This window comes from Suncus etruscus, chromosome 9, assembly GCF_024139225.1.
Source record: "Suncus etruscus isolate mSunEtr1 chromosome 9, mSunEtr1.pri.cur, whole genome shotgun sequence".
NCBI classification, from domain to species: Eukaryota; Metazoa; Chordata; class Mammalia; order Eulipotyphla; family Soricidae; genus Suncus; species Suncus etruscus.
This window is the reverse complement of record NC_064856.1, coordinates 14,673,802-14,700,360: the sequence shown is the minus strand read 5'-3', so window position 1 is coordinate 14,700,360 and position 26,559 is coordinate 14,673,802. Positions and strand designations below refer to the sequence as shown.

General features: G+C 49.1%; 1 protein-coding gene across 1 annotated transcript in view; it reads right to left on the bottom strand.

The window, feature by feature from the left end:
* Positions 1-20,065: 20,065 nt before the first annotated feature.
* KIAA1755 (KIAA1755 ortholog) overlaps positions 20,066-26,559 on the bottom strand; it is a 35,651-nt gene continuing 29,157 nt past the window's right edge. Inside the window, exons 12-14 of the mRNA XM_049780524.1 lie at positions 25,958-26,080; positions 24,732-24,953; positions 20,066-20,707 (exon numbers count right to left, since the gene is read on the bottom strand). Of these exons, the coding sequence (XP_049636481.1) occupies positions 20,066-20,707; positions 24,732-24,953; positions 25,958-26,080 (987 nt within the window). The remainder of the gene's footprint in view (positions 20,708-24,731; positions 24,954-25,957; positions 26,081-26,559) is intronic.

Sequence of the window (26,559 nt, the reverse complement as noted above, 5' to 3'; positions counted from 1 at the left end):
TTCAGTGGCACCAGCCCCTCCCAGATATAGTCCTACATAGACCATCACCTGGGTCAAAAAACTTTCAGTTATAGAGCAGTCCTGCTTTGTGTTGCCTTGGTGGAGCCACAGTGCCATTATTCTAGGAGATTCTGTGAAGGTGTTTCTTAGGTGAAATGATCATTTAAAATCACCTCATGTCATGGTATAGAAGACCTTTTTATTCTTTTTAATTTCAACTTTTTGTTTGTTAGGCCACAATTGGTAGCAGTCAGATACCTGGCCCCAAATTCAGTGTTTGGGGGCTGCTCCTGGCAGTGCTTGGGGGACCGTTGTATGTAGTACTGGGGATCAAACCTAGGGCTCTCCAACCTGTGCTCCAGGCTCTGAGTTGTCTCCCATGCCTGGATCTCTTCCCTCAGTCCAAGGCCTTCTAGAAAATTTGTGCTCCTGGGTGAGAACAGAGCTCCTTCCTCAGGCTGTCAATAGCCAACCATCAGCATTTTCCTGTAAGATAGTAGACTTGCTGGTTTCCACAGAAGTGATTCACCTCCTCTGGTTAGCCCCCATCCTATCGATAGGTAAATAGGTAGCTGTACAGCTCTCTTGGCAGACACATCTGGTATCTCTGTCATCTGTTAGTTTGTGTCTCTGGAGAATTTGAATATAAGCATCTACCCATAAAGTGTACCTAAGGGCATAGCTTGATGGATTTTTACAAACTGGCTGTGACAGCTCGGGAAACAGGATCTGCCCAACCCCCAGTAATCTCCCAGTGCTTCTATGCACCCTCCACACACACACACACACACACACACACACACACACACACACACACACACACACACACACACACACACACACACACACACACACACACACACACACACACACACACGCACGCACGCATGCACGCACACACCCCTTAACTTGACTCTTGATAGTGTGACTGCTGTGTGCTATTTTAGGAGTCTCTAGGAATGACATCAGTCCTCCCCTACTCTGGCTTCTTTCACTTCACTGCATGTTGAGGTGAGATTCATCTGCCATGTTGTGTGTGATTATGAATAGCTGCTATTATTGTCACGGTATAGTGCATCTGTGGCTCAGCTCAGGTGGCAAGTTCACAAAGCTCTGATGGAGCCACTATTCTAAAGAGTTCATATCTTTAAGCAAGCTGGTGGTGACAAATATCAACCCACCCCCTGCACAAGAACAAATAGTTGCTTGTTTCCCTTTATTTTACTTTTCTAAAATGAAGTCAACAAGGCACAACTTACCATTGCACATAGGTGTCCACAGGGTGCCAGTTTGGGATAAAAACTATAAAAAGGAAGTAACTTTGAATGAAATGATGTGTAGTGCAATATATTCTACTCAAAAAGCTATTAACACTTGAATCTGTCCATAATAATCAATACCTTTTTCTATGCACAGTGTGTGAGTTTGGATTCCAGAAATGTAGCTGGATCCGACACCAGGAGAATGAATAGCAGGAGAATGGCCAGGCAGGAGACACTGGAGGGAATGAAAATAAAAACTGCTCATAGGGCAAGACATAACAAATAAAACTTATTTGTGTATGATTAGAGAGAGGGTGTTAGAGAGAGAGAAAAGAAAGGAAATCAGCGGGAGAGAGAGAAAGAGAGAACATACTTCAGACTGTAACATTAAGTAAGAAAATAAAGAAAGTAAGACAGGCTTAGAACAAGGTGGGAAATATTCCATATGATGATGTAATATGGGATTTTTGGGGTGGCCACACAGGAAACACAGAGAAGAGGAGCTTTGGGGAGAACATTCCTGATTTGGAAAACACGTAATACCCAAACAAAACATCTCAGAATACAGTTTCATACTGTAGATTCAAATAGGTCACTCTAAATCTCAAGGTCATCTCTTATGTCCTTTTATGATTGTTTGTTTACAAGAGGTTACTCCTGGATCTGTGTACTTATGAATTACTTCTGGAGATGGGGGGAGCTTCTGGTTGGGGGGAGCATATAGAATGCCAATGATTGAACCTGCATTGGTCAAATACAAGGCAAGTACCCTACTTACTGTGCTCTAGCCCTAACTTCTTGGATCCTTAATACACTAATAACTTGAATCTAATCTTGAAAATAAAATTAAATGAAATGAAAATTAAATTAAAAGGAGTTCTACATCTCTTCTAAGTTTTCACTATTTCCCCCAACTGTATTCATGGTCTAGAATTCTTTTCCTTGAACATTGGAATTATTATGAGTCTCATACATTGACCAAGCTAAGTGCAGAAAGAGAATATAATTTAATAATTGAACAACTATGTTTTGCCATTTAAGCTTCCCCATCAAAAACAGCCTTTTCTTAAGTCATGAACCATTCACATAACTCTTTACAAAAAGACTTTCTGTGTTGTGATGCATGAAAGCTCAGCTTATTATTATTTCTTGTAAATTTTCATCTGGTGGATATTTGAAAGTTGTGAGGGGTAGAAGGCAATTTTCAGCAAAAGTTTTTTACCCAACTTTATTAAACCACAGTGGTTTACAAAGTTGTTCATAATACAGTTGTTTCAGACATTCAATATTCTAGCCAATCCCAGAGTTTGACCTTCCCTCCATCATTATCCCCAGTTTTCCACCCGCCCTCAACTCTGTCCCTTTAGCAGGCAAAAAAAATTTATTTTTTATATTGTTTATTACAACAAAATGGTAGGTCTGATTATAAAAAATGAGTAAAAGAAAATTTGTAAAAATTGTTACATCTGGGCCCGGAGAGATAGCACAGCAAGCAGCCGATCCAGGACCAAAGGTGGTTGGTTCGAATCCCGGTGTCCCATATGGTCCCCAGTGCCTGCCAGGGGCTATTTCTGAGCAGACAGCCAGGAGTAACCCCTGAGCAACGCTGGGTGTGGCTCAAAAACCAAAAAAAAAAATTGTTACATCTCAGGGCTGGAGAGATAGCATGGAGGTAAGGTGTTTGCCATGCTTGCAGAAGGATGGCAGTTCAAATCCCGGTATCCCATATGGTTCCCTGAGCCTGCCAGGAGCAATTTCTGAGCTTAGAGCCAGGAGTAACCCCTGAGCACTGCCAGTGTGACCTAAAAACCAAAAAAAAAAAAAACATTGTTACATCTAATAATGGTTTAATTATTATTATTGTGGGGAGGTCACACCCAGAGGTGCTCAGGGGTTACTCCTGGCTCTACACTCAATGATCATCCCTGGCATAAGAAACCATATGGGATGCTGGGGATTGAATCTGGGTTGGCTGCATGTAGGGAAAATGTTCTACCCACTTGCTATCCCTCTGGCCCCACAATGTCTGAGGATTCACTGAGCTGTTTATTAATGGTTGAGCCTTCTGTGTTACTGTTTTTGCTTACTGAGGATAGTAGATTTCTATGTTACTTTCCCATCTAATTGCCTTTGTTCCTATGGGGCTGTCAGTACTGTGGAATTTGGAAATGCCATGCGACCACTTATGTGATTACATGCTCCAAGAGATCCAGGATCTGTAGAGTTGGAACTATGCCAGCACATCCCCCTCCTAATGAAGATCCAGATTTTTCAACCCAAAGATTACTGTACTGTGGGTGTACCTTTTTAAGACCCTAGACCCAACCATTTCTGGGAGGGGTCTTGGGAACCGGATAATAGGTGTAACTTTACCTGCGAGCCCCTCCCATTCCTGGGAGGGGTCTGGGAAATGTTAGATAAGGCGGAACCAAGGGAATTCCGGGCCTTTTGGCTTTTTGCCTCTTTTGGCTCTTTGCCCTTTCTGCGCTGCTGTGCGCTCTGGCTTCTGGGTTTCTGTGTTCTGGTCTTTGACCAGCATGGAGCCCAAAGGGAAGATGGCTAACAGGAAATAAGATGCAGGGCTAGCAAAATATTGCGGTGCTTGAAAGGTTATAAATAGGCCACACACACGTGGTAGCTAGGGCTTAAATAAAGATGATTCTTCCTGACGCCTGACTGTGAGTAAGTGATTTCACCTGGGCCTGGAACTCGCCAACTGCATGGAGGTTGCAGAGCCACGTGAACTGGAATGGCACGGAGAGAAATCCACCGCCATCCAAACCCATCCTTAATTATTTAATACAACACTGTACCTGAGAATTTTGTCAATTTGGTATCTCTTCAAAGATTAGCCGTGAAGCAGAGAAACTTAGCTATTTGTATGCCTGAGACATTGAGGTGTGGGTGTGGTTATTTCCTTGAGACATCCCCAGAATTTTCAGTCCAAGGCTAGTGTTTTTATTGACTAAGTTTTATTGACTTGGTATCTCTTCTGAGATTAGTTGTGAAGCTATGAAATGGAGCCATTTACATGGCTCAGCTGTGGGATGTGGGTGTGACTCTACAGCAGGGGTATTTTATGTTCTGTGACATGCCCAGCTTCTGGTTTTTAGCTCTTAAATGTGCCTAGAGCCCCACCCCATTTGTTATAACAGCTAAAATAGCTCCATGCTAGAGAACGCTGACTTAAACTCACTTCACCTTGGGGCTGGAGCAATTGCACAGTGGTAGAGTGTTTGCCTCACATGAAGCCAACCCACGATGGACCTGGGTTTGATACCTGGCATCTCAAATGGTCCCCGAGCCAGTCAGGAGAAATTTCTGAGTGCACAGCCAGAAGTAACCCTTGAGGGCCACTGGGTATGGGCCGAAAACAAAAAACAAACAGAAAAAATCCAAACACTTCACATCAAGTCTCTCCTCTCTCTAAATTCAACTGTTGGCATTTGGGCCCATATTACAAGGGGTTGGCATCATCCTTCTTACATTTTATAATCAGTTCACTAATCCTGCTGGTCCTGGTATCTACTACCTTCTTGTTGTTTCCCAGTGCTCTGTAATGAGCCAGTATCCAGCTTTTGATTGGTGGAGAGGCATGTCCAATAGGGTGGAACAGAATTTGTCCTAGGTGGGGGGGGGGGGAAGCTAGGCCACTGTACTCTCAACCTTTCCTGGGGTCAGTGGTTGAGTAGCCTTTGGCATCAATGTTTTCCACTACTACGCCTATCTCACAGGATGCAGCCCAAGTATCATCCACTTCTTGGCATTCAGATGAAAGGAGTGCACAGGTGAGCTCAAGTGGCCCAGAATAGAGGCATGGCCCTTCCGAAGCTTTTGGCAGAGCAGGGGAAGAGCAGGAGTACCATAGGCTATCCTGGGATCTGATCCTCTTCAGCCCCAGAGGGTTAAAATTCCTCTAATGGCTACTCAGCTGCCCAGATCAACTAGTCCCTGTTAAGATCTAGCCTAAAAAGGGCTGGAATCCAGGGCCTTCTCCTGGCCAATTGCACAGTATCCACAAGTCTATTTCAGCATCTGGCTTGTCTCAGGAGATGAGGCAAGAAGCCAGCACTATGTGAGTAGGATGGGGGTATGCAGCCCCTCTGGATTAGATGCTATAGCTACCCGCTAAGGCTTCTGGGTCAGAGTGTCTAATGGGTGACCTGGAGCCCAGAATAGCCCAGGGCCCACCCTCTTCCTGCCTCCACTTCTCCTTATGTTAAGTAGGAACAATTCCTGTTTCCTTGCTTGCTTATCTCCCAGAGGCATGGTAAGGCATCCAAAGGAGAACGCTCCTAAAGTGTTGGTCTTGTGCTGTGGGCACCAATCAGGAGAAATCTGAGTTAGGTTTACCAGGCAGCTCCTCATGCTGTATGTGGGATGCTGAACAGGTAGTAGAAGAGGGTGGGAGGGGGTGGTTTTGTGTGGGACAGTGGCTGTGGGGGGAGCTGGGTGCGGGTGAGCGCAGAGGTTGGTTCAGGCAACCAAAGGGAATGCCAGGACCCTTGTGGTTGGCATTCAATAAAGACACTGATTGTCCTAGCACAGGCTCTGCCTTCCACAGTGTAGGCCTAATTTGCTGATGGCGGCTGGCACAAAACTCAGTGTTGTATCTGTATTCAGCCCTTCATGAATATCTTTTCCCCTCCCCCTCCCTCCCTTCCCCCTCCTCCCCTTCCCCCTTCCTCCATCCATCCCTCCATCCATTCCTCCCTCCCTCCCTCCCTCCCTCCCTCCCTTCATTCCTTCCTCCCTCCCTCCCTCCCTTCATTCCTTCCTCCCTCCCTCCCACCCTCCCTCCCTCCCTCCCTTCCTCCTTCCTTCCTTCCTTCCTTCCTTCCTTCCTTCCTTCCTTCCTTCCTTCCTTCCTTCCTTCCTTCCTTCCTCCCTCCCTCCCTCCCTCCCTCCCTCCCTCCCTCCCTCCCTCCCTCCTTTCCTTCCTTCCTTCCTTCCTTCCTTCCTTCCTTCCTTCCTTCCTTCCTTCCTTCCTTCCTTCCTCCCTCCCTCCCTCCCTCCCTCCCTCCCTCCTTTCCTTCCTTCCTTCCTTCCTTCCTTCCTTCCTTCCTTCCTTCCTTCCTTCCTTCCTTCCTTCCTTCCTTCCTTCCTTCCTTCCTTCCTTCCTTCCTTCCTTCCTTCCTTCCTTCCTTACTTCCTTTTCCCATGCCTGTCAATACTCAATCTCAATCAGGCTGAATTGTTCAGTGCTTTAACCCAACTTTGCTCAGGGTCACCAGGGCCACCTGAGTGGTGCCTGGAGCCTCAGAAGGCAGCACCAGTTGGTACTGGGGGAGGCCAGGCAGTGCAGTAGAGTGAGCAGCTCTGACCTGAACCACCTCCAACCCTGAGCATCATATTTTATAGCCCCAACCCCCCCAAAAAATGTTGAAAGCCTTATTGTGGGGGGCTAGAGAGGGAGTGTAGGGATTTGGGTCATACTTGGGTACTCAGGGACCTTTTCTAGCTTTGTGTTTAGGAATAAACCTTGGCTGGGGGGGCATAGGTGATGCTTGGATTTGACCTGGAGTCAGCAGGATGCCATGTAAATGCCTTAAGCCCTGTACTATCTACCTAGCCCTAGAATTTTCTAAAAAGCAACACCAGGCCCTTTAACACCCCATGCTAGGGTGTCAACAACTCCATGGGCTTCCCCTATGGTCACTTCTATCCATAGTCAACAACTCTGACCACAGTTTGCTTTGGTCAGGAAACCAAACCCCTGGAGCTGTCCAATGAAAAGATGCCAGTCAAGGAGCAGGGGAGGTGAGGCAAAGGGGGTTCCGGCCAGGTTGCCAACTCCCCTCCCTTATCTCCCACCCCCAGCTGAGGTCTGGCTGTGCCAGGGGTTGAGCTGGGCAGTACCAGCCAAGGAGGAGCTGCCCCCAGGGAAGGCCAGGCCCTGAAAAACAAGCCTCCTCCCTCTGCCAGCTCAGCTGGCCCAGCCCTGTTGGGGGCCTCAGTGGCAGGGTCACCTCCCCGTGCCATGGCTAGACTTGTAGGGACATTCAGCCCCAGGATCAGGAGACTCCCTGCCCTGCCTGTGCTCTCTGCTTCTCCCCTAAAAAGAGACTCTCAATTCTCTCCTAGAACACATCTGGCTCTCTATTGTTCCAGGGGTAAGAAGAGCCCCAAAATGCCTGCAAGTATCTCTAAGCTATTTATTTAACTGCCAGAGAAACTAAGGCACTTATGGGGACATGACCTGTCTCCAAGTCTGTGAGCTGGTAAAGTGACAGTGCTAAACTCAGATCTGATTTTTTTGTTTTGTTTTGTTTTGCTTTACGGGTCATACCAGGAAATGCTCAGGGGTTAACCCTGGCTCTACATTCAGGGATCACTCTGGGAAGTGCTTGGGCAACTATATGGGAACAGCCATGGGTCAGCCATGTGCAAGGCAAGTGCCCTACCCACTGTACTATTTATATGGCCCCATCAGATCTGATTATTGAGTTCCACCCCTCACAGCTTGCTGGGCCTGGCTGGAAAGGGGGATGAGACTGAGTGGGCAGGTGGGCTGGTCCCCACAAAGAAGGAAGTGCCCAGTATGCCTGAGCCCACATTTTCCTGGAAATGAAAGTTAAGATGAGTCACTCAGGACTGAACCTCTTTCTTTGTGTGTGTGATTTTGGGGAGAGAGGGTGTTTGAAAATTAAAACAGACAAATCCATGTGAGTAGTTGGACCCACCCTCTTCCTGGCCTCTGAGCTTCTCCCTCAGATTGGAAATGTGGGTGCTATTCTATCTCCCCAGTCATCCTCCTTCCTCTCATTATGAATTTACTGGACATCAGCTTGCCCACTTGTAAAATTCCAGACTATAGGCTGCATGTTTGTGATTTATTTATCAGCAAACCAGGCCCAAATCTCTTAGAGACAGATCACCTAAGAGGAGATTCTAAAATCACACTGAATGTGCCCAGCTCTGTGTTGGATCAAAGATAAGCAATACCTGGGCCCGGAGAGATAGCATAGCGGCATTTGCCTTGCAAGCAGCCGATCCAGGACCAAAGGTGGTTGGTTGGAATCCCGGTGTCCCATAGGGTCCCCCGTGCCTGCCAGGAGCTATTTCTGAGCAGACAGCCAGGAGTAACCCCTGAGCACCGCCAGGTGTGACCCAAAAACAAAAAAAACAAAAAAACAAAACAAAAAAAAACAAAAACAAAACAAAACAAAACAAAGATAAGCAATACCCAACCGGGAGAAAGCATGGTCTGGGAAGGTTTCCTGGAGGTGACATGGGAACCGTGTTTTGTAATATGTGGAGAAGTGAATCAGATGAGAATAGCAGGCACAATGCCTGGAGGAGTAGGAGAATGTAGCTTCTTGAGAGAATGACTCGGGGCTGAGTTGTCCATAAGGTTTGGAGAAAAAATAAGCCCTGGGATAGCCCACTTAAACTTCTGTTGGTTATGCCATGTCTCGAAGGTCCTCTGGACTATTTTTATTCAGATTAGTGTCAGAAACTTGCCACAGAGATGCTGCACTGTACCAGTGACCTTCAGTAGAAATGGGAATGAGAAGGACATACTTCTTCTCTGGAACTTTCTGGAATAGGCCCCTCCCCAGTAGTAGTAGTAGGAAGCACAATGTCCACCGTCTCAGTCCACAATGATGGAGAAGGAGGCTGAGCCTTATTCCCCTGACTACTGGGCACCTAGGGTATATTCCCAGGAGCAGTATTGCTGGGTCATATGGAAACATAATTTCGAGTTTTTTGAGGAATGTTCATTTGTTTTCCAAAATGAGAGTCTCTCTCTCCCCACATCAGTGCCAGCACTGGTCGTTCTTGTTCTTTTTGATGAGTGCCGGTCTTTGCCAAACACTTAAGGCTGACAACTCAAGGCAATGTGGACGTCATTCCCCCAGACCTGAGTCTCCTTCCCTGTCACCAGGCCCTATGTGGTTCCATTTCCTGTACTGCTCTTAGTCCTGGCCATTCTATGCAGCCATATCCAGTGTGCATGTCCCCTCCTGCTAATCCATTATTTGTTAGCTCCATAAGAACCTAGAGTCATGGGGTTTCCCCACACCCTACCCTGTGCTCCACAGGGTAAAACCAAACAGAAAACTTGGCCCTTCAGTCAAGTTTGGTGGGCAAAAAGACCATTGCTTGAGGTTCCAGGGACATGAGGAGTGGAGGAGGGTTGAGAGGAACAGACAGAGATTGAGGTAGCTCTTGGAAAAAGAGGGGCCTAGCTGAGGTGCTGGGGCAGGCAAGGGGGAAAGGGAGATGGACAGTGAACAGGTGCGCAGCCAAGGGAAACATTTTGTCACCGTGTTTGAGAGAGACAGAGACAGAGGATGAGCAGTGTCCTTTCTTCCCTCCCCTTTCTCCCCACTCCCCCATCATCAAGATTAAAAGGGGGAAAAACTAAGATGATTAAATGATTTTAATGTGCAAGTAAAATAACACCTCAGCAAGCACATTATGCAAATCTATGCAATTAACATCACAAATGAGGTGAAGCCACTAGGGCCAAAGAACTAATTTCTCTAGGGGTTTCAATTCAGGGTCTGGTCCTTCCCTGCTTGACAGAAACTTCTTTGGGTAAAAAGAAATGGGAGGGGAATGCTCCCCCAGCACACATAGTGTAGGCCTTCATGGCCAAGGGCTTATGTGTAGGTGGGCATTATGCCCTTCTCTCTTCTGTCCCACCAGCTCCCATGCAAAGCAGGAGCCGGTTAGGTTCTATTTTGCAGGAGGAGACAGTGAGGCTGGAAAGGAGGAGGAGTGAAGTACCAGGTCTCCCAGAGTCAAACTTAGAGCTGTTGGGTGAAATTTCCTTTTATCCCTTAGGAATATCTGAGCTTCTGTTAGGGAAGGCAAACTGTGCAAATGGAGAAAGCATTGGGGTTTCTGAGAAAATAATGGGTGTGGCTTGCTTGAATAAAACTTTATTGACACAAACAGGGTTGTTGGCTGTCACTGTTGATTGCTCCAAGTTGTCTGGTTTGATCACTTTTCTGGCAGTGGGATAGTGAACCTTGGAAGGTTGTGGGACCAAGGAAGACCCTGAATGCTCTGAGCCTTCTGTAATATCTGAGCTTCTGTTAGGGAAGGCAAACTGTGCAAATGGAGAAAGCATTGGGGTTTCTGAGTGGCAGACCAGTGTGGCTGGCTGTTCACTTTCAGAGTGAAAACTGCCACAGGTTATACAGAAAATAATGGGTGTGGCTTGCTTGAATAAAACTTTATTGACACAAACAGGGTTGTTGGCTGTCACTGTTGATTGCTCCAAGTTGTCTGGTTTGATCACTTTTCTGGCAGTGGGATAGTGAACCTTGGAAGGTTGTGGGACCAAGGAAGACCCTGAATGCTCTGAGCCTTCTTTTTTCTGGAGAGGGACAGGAGGCTCAGTGATGACAAGGTCCTGGGATCCATAAGGTTTGGAAAATTGGGGACAGGCTCAGAACCCTCAATGAAGTCCTCAGCTAGACATCCTGTTCCTTTATGACCTCTGAGTCCCAAACACCCCCAAATTTGACAGTGTGAAACAATTGTCTTATGATGCCCCCTATTCTAAGGGTCAGGAATCAGACATGGCACAACTGGGGACAGCTTGTCCTCATCCATGACATCAGCTGGGAGCGCTTGAGGGCTGACTCAGTGGCTGGTGTCTGGAACCTTCCGGAAGCACCCACACTTGCAGGTCTGGTGTTGGACGCTGTCCCTGGATTCTTCTACAGTTGGACACAAAGAGGAGGCCTGGACGGGGAGTCACCAGAGTCCCTCCCAGAATGTCTCTCACAGATCTCTCTCGGGGACTACTTTGTGCTTGCTGGCAGCAAGTGGCTGTGTTCCAAGAGATCCAATCCCATGAACGTGCAGTAGACTGGGCTGAGTGTATAACTTAGCTTAGGCCATGCTCATGGCCAGTGCAGTCCCCATGTGGAAGAGCACAAATTGTCATGGCTTAACATAAGGGCAACCAGCTTGTCCCTGCACCACCATTCTGCTGTTTGTCTTCCTTAAAACAAGCTCCATGAATAATATCTGTCCTGTGATTGTGAGCAGTGATTGGCCACGCCCCCAGAATCAATTAAAACTAACACAGTAAATAATCAAGACCAAAGATGGGGTTTTCTGGTTACTAACTAACCTTGTAATTGTAACCACATTCCCTACTACCCTGTGAGAATTGTAGCCTGATAGAGATACCTGCTTACCTTGTTTGTACAGCTGCTATATAGGAAAATGTGCTCTAATCTTATAAAGTTTTTGAAAGAACTGTGATCGGGGCTGCATGATTTGTGTCTGGAACCGCAGCTAATAAAAATCCTTGAAATTCTTAAACGTTATCTAGGACTCTGAGTCTCTTTGTGAAACCCCATAATAAGACCACAATCCATCTTCCAGGGAGAAAGTTGGTTCTGCAGTAAAAAAAAAAAAAAGCAATCAGGACCCCACTGTAAGGTCCTGGCTCCAGGAGCAGCCATTGGTCAAGGTGGCAGAGCCCTGCTGGAACCAGTCAGACCCTCCTGCATGCACCCTGCATCTCCTCCATATTCGCCTCCCCCAACTCATGCTGCTGGACAGACTGGACAGAATTAATGGTTGAGGCCCTTAAGTCTTGTTCTAAACAATGAGGGAAGCCAACGCCCCACCCTACCCACCCCCACCCCCATTCCCACCCCTGTAACAGCTTGGTGACCTTGGCCTTGCAGGAACTGAAGAGCAGCTGGAAAACGCCCCCACAGGTCAGAGGGCTAGAGGGTGGACATGGGGTCTGCAACCACAGATGTTCTCATCTGTCTGAAGGAAGCAGGGCTGTGCCCGAATCACCTGATGCAAGATTCCGGGGAATTTCTGAGTTCAGGGGGCTTGAGGGTGGTGATGGGTAGTGGGAAGAGAGTGGGGTGGTTAGGACTGTGAGAACCAGCCCAGCCCCTCCCCAGCCCCAGTTAGATTAACAACAGCTCCTGATACAGCGTTTCCTGGCATGCTCCTCTTCCTTGCTCCATCTGGGAGCCATTAGAGAGTGGGACTCAGAGAAGAAAGGGGAGGGGCTCTGTTCCTCTGTCTCCGAAAATAGCTTCTGCCTTCTATTCAGGCTGCTTCTAGGTTTCCTAGGGTTCTCAGGTCCTGGGCAATGAACCTAATTGCGATGAGTCGTGCCTCCATGGGCTCTAGGGCTGAACTGCAGGGTGTGTATATGACCATCCTATCGCATCTCTGATTCCTGTGATTACCCAGGGAACACATGACCAAGTCCAGGATGACACCCTAGGAAGGAAACTTGTCTTCAGGACCCCCATGCTGAGATTAGGGGGCAGGGCTCTTCCCAGCTCTTGCTTGGGCTCCTAGGGGCTTCCTGTCCTAGATCACCGGCAGCTGAAGCCCCCAAGATTTACATTTGATAGAACCACATCCCAGGAGATGTAGGGGGTGCCCCACAGGCATCCCATTCCAACTGTCCCCATCTAGGCAGGCCCGCAGTTTAAGCCAGCTTCTCTGCTCCTTTTTGTCCAGAGGCTCAAACAGGCCACCCCTCTCTATGGAAGCCGGGTAGAAAGCCGAAGCAGCAGCTGACCCCTGGCTGCCTGCCCCTGGCTCCTTTCTGGGTGCGTGGGAACGGTGGTGGAGCCAACACCAGCCCATCACACATGTCTGTGATTCATCCCCACATCCCAGTGGCCCAAGCCTGTTCCCATTTCTGCCTCCCTGACCCAGCCTGGCTCCTCAGTGGTGAGAAAGGCACCTCCAGCTGCCAATCATAAAGAGTGGAATTGTTTTCCAGCAAAGTGCATAGGGTGTAGGTGAGATTTATTGTACAAGGCAGAATACTCTGGCTTATGGAGTATGCCGATCGGTGTTCAGCGACTATATTGGTGTGATGCCCGGGGGACCATGAAGCACAAAGATAAATGCAACCTCTAGTTTGAAAAAAAAAAAAAGCACACATTGACCTTGGAGACTGTGCCCTTCTCCCATACCAGTGACTTTTGGGGAGCTACTTGAGATTACTCAAGCATAGCAGTTACTGACCCAAAGTATCTGGTCACCCTGCTGACAGATGGGTCTATTCTTTACTGTGTGTTAGAAGCACAGGATGAGAGATGGTTCAAAGGACTGGAGCACTTGCCTTGCATGTGCTAAACCTGAGTTTAGTCTTTGACACCACATGTTCCCCTAACCCTGCCCCAGCATTGCAGGTGTGAGCCTGGTGGTCCTCAGCACTGCTAGACATCACATCTCCAGGCCTTGTCAGCCCAGTTGGCCAAGTATCACTAGAAGTGGCCCATGAGCCCTCTAAGTATTGTTTGGGAGTCTATCCCTTCCCATTGGTGAAAAAAAAGAGTATGTTAAAAGTACAACTGTCCAATTCTATTACACCATGAGGTGCATGTGGGGTAGTGCTAGGACAGGACAGGCAGAACTAGAGTAGAGAGCTCTGGAGTGGGTATGTTTTGGGGCATTTCTCCAGTCTGGTGTTCCCCCACCCCACCCCAGGGAATCTGGATCCACATGGAGCAGTTCAGAACACAGGCTCACAGGGAGGTGTTCATTTTTTTTTTTAATAACTGAAACCCAACTACAAACATGTTTGTAATCATGGTGCTTAAATAAAGATATTATATATAAAAAAGAAAAGAACACAGATTCAGAGATGGGACTTATTGAGTTTGCAGTCGATTCAATCTACCATAGACTGTGTGTGTGTGGTCAGGCCTATGACCTCTGATACGTGCTCAGAAAGACACCCCATTCCCAACCCTCAGAGGGACTGTGAGAGAAGGAAATGCCAGAAAGTGATAAGTTATCTGCAAGAATGCAGGCACAGAATACATGCTTTGTAAAAAATAGAGAGAGAAGCCATTGTGATTTTGTATAAGTTTTTATTTTTTATTAATCTACCATATTAAGTACTAGGGGATAGGGGAGAGCTCCAGGCTTCTGATACAGCTCTACTCTCTGCATATACACATTTTGGTGAGAATCAAGGCCATATTATGGCATAAATGCAGGACAAAGACACTGAAGATGTGAAGATGTGAAGCTCAAAGACACACAAGAGCCTTTCTGAAAAGTCCAAGCTCCTGGAAGTCATAGCTCTGGGCTGTAGTACAATCTTTCTGCAAGGTTAAGGATGTAGCTCCTGTTTCTACAAAGTTTATGATGCCCCAACTCCCCTTTTTCTTGTTTAAAGTACTTACTGAGGACATTTGCTGAAATCCTTCTTTTTTATTTTCTTGACAATTTTCTTGCATGCTTTGGGATGTCAAATATCAAATTCGTTTCTCTCAAAAGTTCCTTTGGGGATCCTTGAGCCTGCTCAGACTGTATTTGTCGAGTAATGGATCCCAGTTGCATGTCCCTAGGGCTTTGCATAGCATGAAAGGAGGAGATGCACTGGTGGATTCTACAGAGATGTGAGGTGGGGCTAAACAGTGGCTTGGGCCTTATCAGCTTCCGTCCTGTCCCCAGAACGATTATTCTAATTTCTGGGGTTGTGGTGGGACTTGAGCGGACTCCTGGTTGCATTTTCCCTAGTTCCTTTGATTGCCAATTCCAAGGCATAGGCTGAGGCAGAGCAGAGAACCCAGTCTGTGTCGAACACATAGAGCTACTGTTTGTACAGTTCCCAATGCTACCTTTGCACCTTAGCATCTGGGGGCACTGAACCCCCAAGAAGGACATGAGTCACAAGAGAATTACAGTGGACTCAGGGCTCCAAACCCAACCATGATTCTCTTTCCTGGCATTAGTTTCAGTGTCTGAGGTGTAGGTGGGAATGAGGGGAGAGGAGCAGGGAGAATAAAATCAAGGAAATAACAGTCTTCACAGGAGTGATAATGACATTTTAACTTGAAAATTGCAAGGAGACAGAGATGTGGAGGCGTATGCAAATTCCCATGCAGATGAGATGTAAATGAGACTATCTGCTCCTGCTTGGTGCACCTGGATGTGGCTCAGTGACAAATCCTAACGGGCACCGCAGGGCTGTGTGATTGATTAGCAAGGCCAGCTGGGATGACAACCGCCCTCCCTTCCTGGAAGCTATAGAGACTATTTCTAGAGCTCCCTCTAATGGGGAGCCTGGGGCATAGCCTTATTTGGTTCAGACACGGTGGAAAATTTGGGACAATTCCCTATCATCTAGCCATGCTGGTACACACAGCAGACATCATTAATCAATGGTAGAATTCATTCCTTAGGGAGGCAAGCAAGAGCTCTATGCAGTCTCTACTAGTAGATCAAAGCTGATTCATTGACCCACTCATCTAACAAATTTTGCTGTTTCTTCTTTGTGCCAAGGATACATTAAACAGGCAAGTTCCATCCCTAGTCACATAAAACTCACAGTCTAGTAGGGGATATGGACATTAATAAAAATGGCAAAATGGTAACTGAAAAAAGAGCTATTAAAAATTACATGGGAAAAAATTACATGGATTTTACAAAGGTGTGGGTTGACTCTTTCAGAGTGACCAGGGAAAAATAAACTTTAAAAAAAAAGAAATAAAACAAGCAAGCAAACATAAATACATTAAGAAAATGGAGTAGCTAGGAGAAGCTGGTCAGTTTCTGACAGCTGAAAAAAGTGGGCTTAATATTGAGAAGCTGAGGAAATAACATTCCAGATCTTCACATGAGGAAGAGCTTGTCAGAACACATAGTAGATGACTATACACAGCTTGCTTCCCATCCCCTTGTGTAACTAACTGTGCGCCCCCTTTGGCTTCTGGGAGGGGTGAAGTTCATACAACTCACCCTTTCAAGTAATTTTTAGAATAGACACTTATAGGTGCAACTATCACCCCAATTTTGGAATATTTTTATGACCTTAAAGAGAGATTCTATACTTCCATTTATACCCCATAATTCAAAGCAGCCTTCTATCTACTTCCTGTGCCAAAGAATTTGCCTGTTTTTCGAATTTCTAATCAGTGACATCAAACAGTATGAAGTCTCTCATGAACTCTTTTTTTGTTTTTGTTTTTTTTTGGGGGGGCCACACCCGGGGGCTCAGGGGTGACTCCTGGCTGTCTGCTCAGAAATAGCTCCTGGCAGGCATGGGGGACCATATGGGACACCGGGATTCGAACCAACCACCTTTGGTCCTGGATCGGCTGCTTGCAAGGCAAACGCTGCTGTGCTATCTCTCCGGGCCCTCTCATGAACTCTTATATCTCTTAAAATTTGCAAGATTCAGCTATGTGTTATGAAGTATCAGCACATAATCCCTTCAAACATGTTTTTCATTGTGGCAAGTGCATACAAATTCAGCATTTAAACTATGTCAGGTGCATAAGTCAGTGGCATTAATTGCATTAGCAATGTTCTGTTATCATCACTATTTCTAAAATTCTTCCATCACCTTAAACAGAAATCTTCCCATTGAACTCTCCATGAGGCCCCAGGCCCCTCTTCTAATCTACTCTGTGGCTTTATGAATTCTAGATAATTCACATTATGAAATGATGTATATTGGTTCTTGTTTTGAGTCTGATCTTTTTAATGTAAAGTTTCAAAGACATCTTTACTGTATAGTCTCTTTGTTTTCCTATTTATAGTTTGGTCCCAAGGTCCCAAGTGGGGCATATGCTGTGTCACTGAGCTACTAGTTCCCTAAATGAGACATTCAGTGTCCTGCTTCAAAACCTCATTCCAGGACTGGAGCAGTGGCGCAAGTAGTAGGGCATTTGTCTTGCACACACTGATCTAGGACCGACGGAGGTTTAATCCCCCGTGTCCCATAAGGTCCCCCAAGTCAGGAATGATTTCTGAGGCAATAGCCAGGTGTAGCCCCCTGAGCATCACTGGGTATGCCCCCCCCCAAATAAAGAACCTCATTCCTTTAACTTTAATTTTGGTATTTTTTTGTTTTTGTTTTTTTGTTTTTGGGCCACACCCGGTAACGCTCAGGGGTTATTCCTGGCTATGCACTCAGAAGTCGCTCCTGGCTTGGGGGACCATATGGGATGCGGGGGGATCAAATCGCTGTCTGTCCTAGGCTAGCGTTGGCAAGGCAGATAGATACCTCTAGCGCCACCGCGCCGGCCCCATCATTCCTTTAATTTTGGGGAGTGTGCATATGTGTGTAAGAGAGAGAGAGAGGAGAGAGAGAGAAAGAGAGAGAGAGAGAAGAGAGAAGAGAGAGAAGAGAGAGAGAGGACAGAGAGGGGGGAGAGAGGGGGAGAGAGAGAGATTGGTTGTGAGTTGCCTCAAGTTCTCAAGAGGCCTAGAGGTCCTAACCAGCAATCTTTGGCCAACTGGGCTGGTTTTTCAGTTTAAGGGACTAGAGTGCAATGCTTCTTGGGCCACTTTTATTGTGCTCTGGGGTTTTGAGATCCACACCCAGTGGTACTATGAGGCCTCCAGGGCTGTAACTGTCGATGTTCAGAGAACCTTGTGGTGCCAGCAGGGATTGAACTGGTCCCTGGAGATTCATGTCCCTGCCTTTGCAACTCAGCACTGCTGGATGGGGCCCCAAAACAATATATATGGGATGAGAAAATGGATGGACAAAAGGAACTTTATAACTTGTAAAAAGCTGTCGAGCCTACCTACTTCAGTCACACTACTGATCCCTGTGGCTGTGCAGCGACTGCATGGTCTTCACATGCCAGAGGCAAAATGCAGGATTCTTAGGAGCCTCCTGCATGAGAAGATGTTTCTCAGAGAGGGTCAGGTCAGACTCTGGCTAGGGTCTCCCTGCGGAGTGTGGCACCCACTCAGATGTCTGACTGCTGGTAGCTCTAGATCAGAAGCTCCCAGAAACTTAAATGTCGTGCTGCTCTCCACATGCCTCCCAGCAAAGGTCTTTGGATTTGTAGCAGTGGCCATGCAGCATGAGACAGCAGAGGGGACAAAAGCCCGGGATACCACAGAAAGTGCTATCAGCTGGATTTGTCCAGGGAAGCCTGGTGCGGCAGCTTGGCTCTTTGCTGCCTAGTGCCATCAGACTGTATGAGCATTCATTTCTTCCTAAGTGACAGGGCAGGGAGTGGAATCAGTGTCCCAGGATTAGACTCACTGCACCCTGATAAAAAAAAAAAAAAAGTAAAAAGCTTTACTTCAGACCAGTCCCCCCCCAAGAAGCATAAAAATCAAGAACAGCTCTTCATATTAGCTTTCTTTTTTTATATATATTATGATTCATTATTTTATTTCATTTCTCCCGCTTCTTCCCTCAGGATTTTCTAGAAGTAAACAGGATATTTGGGTTTAGTTCTCTTTGGATTCAGGTAACTTTAGGAGGCCCCCCCTTCCTAAGCACCCTGGGATCCTTCATCCCTCCCCCTGCCCCTGCAGCCCCTAGCAGTAACTGGAGGCTCTCAGAAGTCAATTTCCATCCTAGCACCCCAGGTACTGTGGCTCCCTGCCTGGAGTCCCCCCAGCTGGATGCTGTTGCTATGGCAACAGCACTTGGCAAGCCTTTGGCCCCCCCTCAGAGATGACAGGCACCGATAGAAATGGGCTGATCAAACGTCCCCGGCAGCCTCAGGCTTGTCTGCACGAAAGGCAGGAGAGAAGCACAGAAGCAGAGCTGGCTGGGGTGTGAGGAGCTACATATAACTGAGACCCCAGCCCCAAGTGTTTTCCAACAGCATCCTCCATCTCTTTGGTACCCTGAGAAACCCGTGAGCTACAAATGCTGAATCCAGACACCCTGGTTCCAAGACTGTGGTTTTCGTAACCCTGGCTAGGATACCCCCAGGAAGTCCTCAGCTCTGCTGGTGAGGCACAATGGCCCTGGGCCACCCTAGAGGCTAGACTTTGGAGACTGAGGGCCAAATAGACTCTTCTCTGTGAAGCCTTCTCTCCTGTGCCAGTGGCTCCCCCCATTTCTCCTAGTTTCACTGGGGAGACAGGTAGTGGGACCCAGAAATTCCAGGGTCCCATTGTAAGGCATCCTCTGGGAGAGGTGGTTACATGCATCCCACCACCAGCTGGACCCTGTGGCACTGGCACTCACAGAAGCCTGTGCCTCAGGAGAGACCGGTGGGGGAGGCAGGAAATTGAGGGGGGGCCCTCTGATGTCCGAGGATAAGCCCCTGCCTGAATTGGGAATTGGAAACCTCTGTCCCATGGTTAGAAGAGTCTGGGCCAGGAGTGTGGACCAGCCCAGCCCCCTCACATTCTCCAACCCCGCAACCCATCCCTGACAGGGCTACTACATCCAACTCATTGGCTGTGCCGCTGAATCCACTGTATGACACTCTCTTATCCCTCCCAGACTCTCCCGCCACAGCCTCTGGGTTTAAATGTGTACCTTAAACATGTACCCTAGTACCTGACTCAGTCCCTGGAACCCCACCACCCACCACCCCCTGCCAAACCTCCCTACCTGTAACTTTAAAAGAGGTAAAAGAACTTTGGGAGAGCAGAGAGGGTGTAGCCCATCAGCTTTTCCTGTCCTGAGACCCCATCTGGGCCCATCTCCTGGATCCTCTCCTGAACCTAAAAGAGTGTCGTCTTCCGGGGGCAAAAGAGATAGCACAGTGGTTGAGCATTTGCCTTGCATGAGGCTGACCCAAGATGGACCTGGGTTCGACCCCCAGCATCCCATATGGTCCCCTGAGCCAGGAGTGATTTCTGAACGCATGGCCAGGAGTAACCCCTGAGCATCATCGGGTGTGGCCCATAAGAACAAAACAAAACAAAAAGTGTGTTGTTTTCCGAACTTTCCTGGAGCCCAGGGTCCAGGTTCTCTCCTGGTTGTGCAGGCCCAACAAACCGAGTGATCTTGGGGTGAAGGGAGGGCTGAGTCCTGACAGGATGGGCCAGGTATCCCCCTTCCTTCTCCAGTCATTCATACTCCAGGTGCCCCCTGGGACTGGTGCCACCATGAGGACTCCCACCTAGAGAGATGCGGGAGGACTGGTCTGAGGTGAGTCCTCCAGAGACGTCTGTGAGTCTGTCCCTGAGGAGGAGGAGGAGCTGCCCCGAATGGGGCCGTGCCCCCGCCTGAGTGGACGCAGCCAAGAGAAGAGGGAGGCCAGGCCATGCTCAGGGCTCTCTTCTGTCTCTGCCCACTGGCCGGCTTCCCAGGGCAGAGGGCCTGCATGGAGATTTCTGCTCTGCTCCCCGCTGGGGCTCCGAGGAGGCCAGCAGGGTTTGGAGGAACGCTGCTTACTCAGAGCATCCTGGACGGGCAGGCCCCGCCAGCCCTGGTTCCCAGCCACTGGCCTTCTGAGTTCAGGGTGGGCTGGATGGCCTGGGGGCCCCGCAGGGCCAGAGCAGTGGGCCACAACCTTGTCCAGGAGGGTCTGGACAGCCTCGTGCGTCCGCTGCGCCTTGGCCCACAGTTCCCGGCCCAGGTCTGCCTGGCTCAACGAAGCTGCCTGTAGCCCCACAGCTGCCAGTTTCTCAGCGGGAAACTCCTCCATCAGGCGCTGCAGGTAGCGGTGGAGACGCCTCCGATCCCCAGAGCTGACCTTCTGGGCACTGCCCAGCTGGAGCTGGGCCATCAGGTCCTGACAGTCCATGTGGAACCAGGCTATCTAGAGGACAAGAAAGTGGGCAGAGGTCTGTGAGGACAGGGCCGGGCTGGGAAAGGAAGTGCCAGAAGGACGGAAATACCTGCCAAAGGGATCTGGGGGCTCATCACCTCTTCCTCTTCTGGGGGAGACACCCCCACCCCCAGGTGACTTCACCCTGGCACTGTAGTAGTCACCATCTAATAGACCTCACTCTGCTGGCCCATCACAAGGAATGTGAACTCCTGGTTTGTGCCCCTCGCAGGTATGTCTGATGGGCATCAACTGTTTGCTGGGTTCTGTACCTCTGATAATCCTGCACTGGACCTGGGGCCCATCTTACAGAGAAGGAAAGCATTGGCCCCAGAGGCACTGCAGTCAGGTTGGTGCTGGATTCCAATTCAGCTCTGCAGGGACTCTGCTCCACCTCCCTCCTCGAAGTTCCACCTCCTTGCGGCCCTGCCCTGTGGCCCCACCCTCGTCGAGCCCCCACCCCTTGCAGCTCCCAGAGGAGCAAGTGACCCTGCAGGGCTGAGGCTTGGCAATGCCACAGCTAGTCCCATAGGCAACAGGCTGCAGCCCCTCTCCCTGCAGCCTGGCCTCGGGCCCGCTGGAGGATCCTTCCTGCCCCCACCTCACCCATAAAATGTCTGCTAGCAGCAGAGGCACCAAGCCGTTCCCTGCAGATCGTGGAAAACATAATCTTTCTCTCCATTAATTTAGAAGCCGACAGCGAGCAGTTAGGCTGTGGGGATTGGAGAACCATTTGCTCCGAGGAAACCATCTTTCCATGGATTAGGGGAACTTGTCTTTAGATAAATGGCTTCATATTCGCCGAGGCACACGGAGCTCATGGCTGGGAAAGGGCTCCATAAATCTCCGTTAGCGGCACAATCGTCTTATTCTTATTTAGTGCCCAAGCTGCCGCTCCAGCCGTCTGCCTGGGGATGAGCCCAGCCCTGGGCAGTAGTGTCTGTCCGTCTGTCTGGGACTCCAGCTCCTGGATGAGCTCAGCCTGGCCTGTCTGGGGGACTTCAGCTCACAGACTGAAATAGATGGAGATGGGATGCACACTAATAGCAGGGGTGCAGACTCAACAGGGGTTAAGCATATGCAAGGACTGCATACTCCCTTAACCTGGTATTGCCCTGAGCACTTACTTTATCCCTTGCCTTTCTGGGCAATAGCAGTTTCCATCATGGTTAGCACTGCACAGGAGGCCCTCAACAAGAAACTCTGGCCCAGAGGAAATAGGTTTGCCCAGGGAAAAGAGTGAGGTATGGTCAAGGTGAGGTTGAAGGCCAGGGCTGCCACTTGCTGACCCCTTCTGGAACAGACTACTTCCCTACATCACCAGCCTGCTGTCCTTCACCTGGCTAATCACTGGGGGGTAATTAGGGGTGTCTGAGTTCTCTCTGGGACTCAGGGCCTGCACCAGGCTCCAGGTACAGGACAATGAGACCTACTGAACGACCTCCAGCAGTCTCTCTCCAGGGGATAAACCAGTGACTAGCACAACCATTTCTTTGAGGACCAGGAGCAGCAGAAAGCAATACAAATAGGGCAGAGACAGGAGGGCAGGTGAGGGGTCAGGAGGGCCATGTGAGCTGAGAGCTCATGGGGAAGAGTGACTGGAAGCCTGTGAAGGGACAGAGTAGCCATGGTCTGGTCTCCCTGGGGGAACTCAGAAGGTAAGTGAGGGAAAGACACCTTTATCTTCCTGATAAAGTCAGAACTAACAGATCTCCAGTGGGAGCAAAACCCAGGTTCAAGAGGGCCTCAGAGTGGGATCCACTCTCTCATGCTAGGCAGGCTGGTCATAGAGGCAGATGATCTATTTTGATTCTCAGCTCAGCCACTTCCTGACTGAGTGACCCTGATTGAGTTATCTGACCTGTTTCTTTGTGATGATTATTCCTGAGCAATGTCAGGAATGGCCTCTAAGCACAAAGCAGAGTTAGGAGCAGTCTCCCAGTAGTGTCAGAATTGCCCTCATTACCTCCCCCAATTGATCCCAGTACCTGCTTCATAGGAGTGGTGGGACTATAAACAATAAGCTCAACCATTGACACAGGGCCTGATATCCAGGAGAGCTATGCAGACACGCCTATCACCATGATCTATCATCATTATTATCATGCCCCCATTATTATTTATGAAGCCAAGTCTAAGGTCAGAGCTCCAAAATCCCATACAGCCTTTGACCCTGCCCCTGTCCCAGCCCTGCCACCACCTCCCTTTTTAACTGGGACAGCTGGCTTTGGGCATCCCGTTTTCCCTGTGGCTGCCCATGGGAGACAGAGGGTGGCCTGTCTGCCTTGCGCCTTGGCAGGAGGTGATAGACCTTCAGGCTGTTCTCAGAGCAGGCTGTGTTCCCACAGCTGGCAGCCTGGACCAAGAACTTCCTGTATACTGTCTTGGTGTGAAGAGGGGGCAGCTGAGGGTATGGGGCCTGGCCAGTACTGTGAGCTCTTGTCCTGCTGGGTCCCTGACCCTTGGAGTCTGTCTTCTCACCATGAGTGGTGCAGCTGTTTGATTTGGGGAAGGGCAGTCTCTAAAGTCAAATCCTGCTCAGTGACTGACCATTGTCTTGGTGGGCCTCAGTTTCCCTGCCTAAACTACTGAGGTCCTGAGAGAGGCTGGGGTTGAGCCCTGCTCTGCCAGTCCTGCCCACCACCATTGAGTCCACCTGGCCTCAGGCACCAGCTGCTGTCCCCTCCTAGCCCTCAGAAGTCGAGCAGTGGGCACAAATGAGGGCACATCTGTGCTGCTCAGTTCTAGTTCACTAACCCTCTAGTTGGTCAAGATCCTTGTCTACTCCAGGACTTAGACAAGTCTGCCTGCCATCTCTGGGTGCTAGAGATGATGGGTACAAGTTCTGTGTGTCTCCAGCCTGCCCCCTCCTCACTCCCTAAGCCCCAAATCACACAGAGCACACTTTGGCTTCCTCTGAGTCTCCCTGCTCCTCCTCCTCCTCCTCCTCCTCCTCTTCTTCTTCTTCTTCTTCTTCTTCTTCTTCTTCTTCTTCTTCTTCTTCTTCTTCTTCTTCTTCTTCTCTTCTTCTTCTTCTTCTTCTCTTCTTCTTCTTCTTCCTTCTTCCTTCTTCTTCTTCTTCTTCTTCTTCTTCTTCTTCTTCTTCTTCTTCTTCTTCTTCTTCTTCTTCTTCTTCTTCTTCTTCTTCTCTTCTTCCTCCTCCTCCTCCCCTCCTCCTCCTCCTCCTCTTCCTCCTCCTCCTCCTTCTTCTTCTTCTTTTTTATTTTTTTGTTTTTGGGTCACACCTGGCAGTGCTCAGGGGTGATTCTGGCTCTACGCTAAGAAATCGCTCCTGGCAGGCTTGGGGGACCATATGGGATTCTGGGATTCGAACCACCATCCTTCTGCATGCAAGGCAAATGCTCTACTGCTATCTCTCTGGCCCCTCTGCCCTTCTTGCAATTGAATGATCTCTCCTTCCCCAGTGCTCCAGCACTGTACAGGGCACAGTGGAGGTTTGGGCAGAGCTGACACACCTGCTTGGTCTCCACTAAGTGCCAAATGACAGCCCCTCTCTGAGTCAGGCTCCTGAGTCAGCACTGAGCCTCTCCCCACAGTCGGGGAAGATCATGCTTTGCTCAATTCCAGACTTTCGTGGACTTCCTGCCTCATCCTGAGTGAAAGCAGCAGGCACTGGGGAGGTCTGCTGAGAACTGCTGCTTGGCACTGGGAGGCCGCCTGTCTACAAAGGCTGCCTGCTCAAGGATCTGTCCACAGAGATCTCTAATCCATGAGACCACCTGTTCATGGGAGACCGCTTGCCAAAGAAGGCTCCCTGTCCATGGAGACTACCTGTTCATAGAGACCGCCTGCCACAGGAAGCCATCTGCACACAGAGGCTGCTTATACATCAATATAATATATATATGTATATATATATATACATATATACATATGGGTAAAGCTGGGGAAACCCAGGGTCCTCTGGGCTAGACTGGTAAGCTGGAAGATGTGGGCAAAGCTTTCTGCCAGAGCCTTGGTCGGTGTTTTGCTGCCCAGTCCAGGCACCCCTCACCTTCTTGCAGAATTGATGCAAACACAGCAGTGTGTCCAGGTCTGTGCGCTGCCGCTCAGCTGCCATGTAGAAGTGAGTCAACTTGGCCTGGAAGCTGCTCTGCATGGAGGTCAAGGCAGCCAGCTCCGGTAGCTCCTCAGTGCCCATCTCCTCAGCTTCTCGGGCCGCCGCACCCAGCTGGGCTGCCTCCTTGGACAGCTCCAGGCCTCGGCAGTACTGGGCCTGAGCAAGGAGATAGGGTATGTATTCAGGCCCTCCTTAGCAGAGGTTCCTGCTGCTGGTGTGTGTGCTCTGAGCCTTGGTTTCTGCTTTAGTGCTTGGGGACCCTGCACAGACTGTTCCCTTTGTGAGTTGAACTCTGCTCAAGTGGGGCCCCCCTCTGAAAACTTTCCTGGCAGGCAGAGGTCCTCCTTGGGTGCCCACATTGGTCCCTTTCCATCTGTTTCCAGATGGGTCTAAAAATAGACGCTGATCAGAGGCACTCCTGGCATGAGAGGGCCACATGTCTAAAGTGTCTAAAGTTCCTAGCCCCTGTTCTCAAGCTGGCCTTCTAGAGTGACACCAGGAAATGATGGAATCAGCTGAGTGCAGACAGCATCCAGGAGCCCCAGGTTTCTTCCCGGCACCAAAGGCTCCCCCAAAAGCCACAGAGGTCAATCCCTGAGGACAAAGCAAAAATCCACCTGAGCTCCTTTGGGTGTGACCCCAAAATCTAAAAGCAAAACTAAAAGTCTGAATTGAAGCAAACCTACTACCCTTTCAAGGTAGTAGATTCCTACTGAGGGTCCTTTAATTTTATTTTTTTATTTTTATTTTGGTTTTTGGGCCACACCTGGTGACATTCAGGGGTTACTCCTGGCTATGTGCTCAGAAATCGTTCCTGGCTTGGGGAACCATATGGGGCACCAGGGGATGGAACCAAGGCCCATCCTAGGTCAGCTTTGTGCAAGGCAAATGCCCTACCACTTGCGCCACCGCTCTGACACCTGAGGGTCCTTTTAGAGGCTCATGGAAATTGTGATCTAGGAAACTCTGAGATGGTCCATTTAGGGAAGGACTCCTGGAAAAGATAGTATCTAAGCTGGGTCATTTCAAAGTCTTCTCCCTCTGGAAACTGGTTTTCCCTCCCCCACTCATTGCCTTCACCCAGCAATGCCCCTTCCCATTCTGGTCCACCCTCTCCCACCCTCCCTGAGGCTTCATCTGCAGCTTTTGTTTAGACGCACCGCAGCCAGCAGGAAGAAGTCCTCGAACTCTGCCTTAGCTCTCTCCACTTCCTCCAGGCTTCTGTGCCCTGGGCTCAGCGCCTGCAGGTGTTCATTCCCTTCCCGCTCCATCCAGTGGCTGACCTGAGGAGAAAAGGCAAGTTTGGACTCTGGGGTTGGGGGGGGGGCTACATCTCTTGACCAGCACCTCGACTTCCTGGGGGTTGCTGAGATCTTCCTGTCTGCATTCAGCCAGTGCCTGGCTCATGCCCAATGCCCTGGCTTAAATCCGTCCCAATTCTGGGACATAGAAGGGACCTGGGAAGGAGAAGAACCTCATCAAGGGGCCGGAGAGATAGCATGGAGGTAAAGCATTTGCCTTGCATGCAGAAGGTTGGTGGTTCAAATCCTGGCATCCTATATGGTCCCCTGAGCCTGCCAGGAGCGATTTCTGAGCATAGAGCCAGGAGTAACCCCTGAGCACTGCCGGGTGTGACCCAAAAACCAAAACCAAACCAAAACAAAAAAACCTCATCAAGAATGCAAAAAGGGGGCCAAAGAGATAGCGAGATAGCACAGCAGTAAGGTGTTTGCCTTGCTGCAACCAATCCAGGACGGATGGT